General features: G+C 41.6%; 1 protein-coding gene across 1 annotated transcript in view; it reads right to left on the reverse strand.

The window, feature by feature from the left end:
• LOC106511174 (ATP-binding cassette sub-family D member 1) overlaps positions 1-2,833 on the reverse strand; it is a gene marked incomplete at its 5' end in the record, with an annotated part of 13,668 nt that overhangs the window by 5,464 nt on the left and 5,371 nt on the right. The window contains 3 exon segments of the mRNA XM_013999922.1: positions 1,015-1,160; positions 1,251-1,396; positions 1,774-1,868. Coding sequence (XP_013855376.1) covers positions 1,015-1,160; positions 1,251-1,396; positions 1,774-1,868 — 387 coding nt within the window.

Genomic DNA, 2,833 nt, shown 5'->3' on the forward strand with positions numbered 1-2,833 from the left:
GCTTCAGAGAGGCTAGTGACTAGCATGGATAAGCTGGTGTTAGCTTCAGAGAGGCTAGTGACTAGCATGGATAAGCTGGTGTTAGCTTCAGAGAGGCTAGTGACTAGCATGGATAAGCTGGTGTTAGCTTCAGAGAGGCTAGTGACTAGCATGGATAAGCTGCTCACCTACTTTATTAGACACAAATGTTTTTGACTAAATAAAACTTTGTCGACAACAATGGTTGACATATAAACCTATAAGCAGCACTGACAGGTGTTCCTCAGACTGAATTTACTGTTCAACATGACGTCATGAATAAATATTAAACATTAAACATATTACTGTGAAACAGTTTTAGTTAGCACATGGTTTAGCAGCTGTACTGTCTGCTGGTCGACAGCTGTGTTTTCTCTTTAGATGAATTATAAGAAAAGTCAGAATTATTAAGTTGGGTCTTTGTACAGTTTTTGACAGGATATTAAATTAGGCTTCCAAACATTGAATGATTATTTATATTTAGCAGCACAGTGGCTCAGTGGTTAGCACCGACGTCTCACAGTAGGAAGGTCCTGGGTTCAATCCCTGATTCAGACCTGAGGTCTTTCTGTGTGGAGTTTACATGTTCTCCTCATGCTGGTGTGGGTTTTCTCCAGGTACTCTGGTTTCCCCAGCACTAAAAACATGAAGAACATCTAACCCTAACTCTAACTCTAACTGTACCTTCAGGCCTCCTCTGAAAGACATCTGACATCTCAGCAGGACTTATTTGGTTAAATAACAGTAAATAAAATTATGTCATCAACAGATATTTATCTAAATTCAGCTAAAAAGAAAAAAAACACAGCCGTCGACCAATACAGACACACAATGTACTGTCACAGTTGTGTACTGTCACAGTTATGTACTGATGAAACACAGTCAGTAAATACAAAGTACTTGAGTAGYTCTTTGTGTATTTGCAGTAACATGGTGTCTCTGAGCTGCAGGCCACACTCTACATGTTTTACTGAGTGAAGAATGAAAGAAGCTGACCTCCTTCTCTGTCCAGGATGTAGAGCAGGTGAACTGTACGAAGGATCTCCTCCAGGTCTGAATCTGTGACCCTCTTCTGCTCCATGTCCTCCACTAAGTCTGGATAGATGACCTGGTCTCTCAGAGTCCCCTCTGACATGTATGGCCTGCACAGTACACAGTACTTCAGAGTACTACATCTGCATGTGTACCATGTGTTGGAGCTAAAGGAGTACCCGTCCTTCCAGAAGTAATACCTTTGAGGGATGTAGAACATGTGCTGGGGTTCTGGACGGTACAGAACTCCTCCGTAAACGGGCCACAGTCCACTTAAAATTCTGAACAAGGAGCTTTTCCCACATCCGTTTGGACCCGTGATCAACACATTCATGCCGTCATCCACCTGAGACACAAGGACAAGAACAGGTCAGGGACCAGGGGACCAGGGGACCAGGGGACCAGGGACCAGGGGACCAGGGGACCAGGGGACCAGGGTCCTCATGGACAAAGACCTGTGTGCAGAAGACCTCAGATGTTCCCTGTGATGGAGGCGGTGCAGACATCAGCTCAGTTACATTTGAAACATGAGGTGTTCATGATAAATGTTTGTTGTCACATTCAGTTGTCTGAAAAAATAAAGGTATATTTGAAAAACAACAGGTGCATGGGAGCATCTGTCATGGAGGACTCCTCCTGAAACTGATTCTTGTCACGGTTAGTGAGGTTTGAGCCCTGGCTGCCTTCTGATTGGCTCTGAGCAGTGATGTCATTAGCTGTTACCTGGATGTTGAGGCTGGACACCACCACGTCTCCAGTGGGTGTGATGATTGGCAGGTTCTCACAGCGAATGCCCTTCTCCACACTGATCACCTGACCTGCTCACACAGGAAGAGACGGTCTGTCCAACTGGTTCATGTGAAAATCACCTTTAAAGCCTACACATCCTGTAAAACCCACTTTTTAACTCTTAAATGCACTTTGTTGTGTTCTTCATGTCTCTGGAAGTGCAGAAAGTTTCATTTAGTCTCTCCTGGTGTTTTCTGTTTGTTTCTAACCGTTCAGTTCTCTCTGTTTTCTATCATGTTTTATGAACTGTTACACTGAATTATTTACAATAGAACTGACAAAAACGTAACGATTTGGTGGTCTTCATTCTCAGACTCTGATTCAGGCTCTGATTCAGGCTCTGATTCAGGCTCTAACATGAGCAGCAGAAGGTTCTGATGGTACCACAGTACAGGTGTAACAAAATATCAAAAAACTAAAATATCTCTAGATACTTATTAAGGTCTGTGTCACACAGCAGGATAATTCTGCTGAATTCTGGTTCAGTTTTGTCCTTCCAACAATCCTAAGGAAGTCCAGATGATGGTGACAGCTCTGAAGATAATCTGAGCAGATATTCCTGCCGTGGGAGTAGGGTTGGGTAATGAAAGGGTTTAATTTGATACTTTCAAAACGGTACCAGTTCCTAAACGGTATTTAAATCAGTACTTTAAATATAAATAAATAAAACACACAGACTCACACAGAGGTTTATGAAGCAATGATTATTTCTGAGTCAAAGTCAAACTTTAAATTGACCAACTTATTAACTTTAAACTATTAATAATTTGTCTTTGTACCAAATATTCTTAAAGTATTTGTTGTAGGTGGAAGTTTCTGCATCTTATTTTGTAAAGTGACACCACACTTTGGACCATTTTGATTTCGACATCTCGACTATATTACAGCAGGTAAAATAAGTATTGAACACGTCACCATTTTCTCAGTAAATATATTACTAGAGGTGCTAATGACATGAAATTTTCACCAGATGTTGGTAACAACCCAAGTGATC

The sequence above is a fragment of the Austrofundulus limnaeus genome, unplaced genomic scaffold, assembly GCF_001266775.1.
Source record: "Austrofundulus limnaeus strain Quisiro unplaced genomic scaffold, Austrofundulus_limnaeus-1.0 Scaffold2564, whole genome shotgun sequence".
NCBI classification, from domain to species: Eukaryota; Metazoa; Chordata; class Actinopteri; order Cyprinodontiformes; family Rivulidae; genus Austrofundulus; species Austrofundulus limnaeus.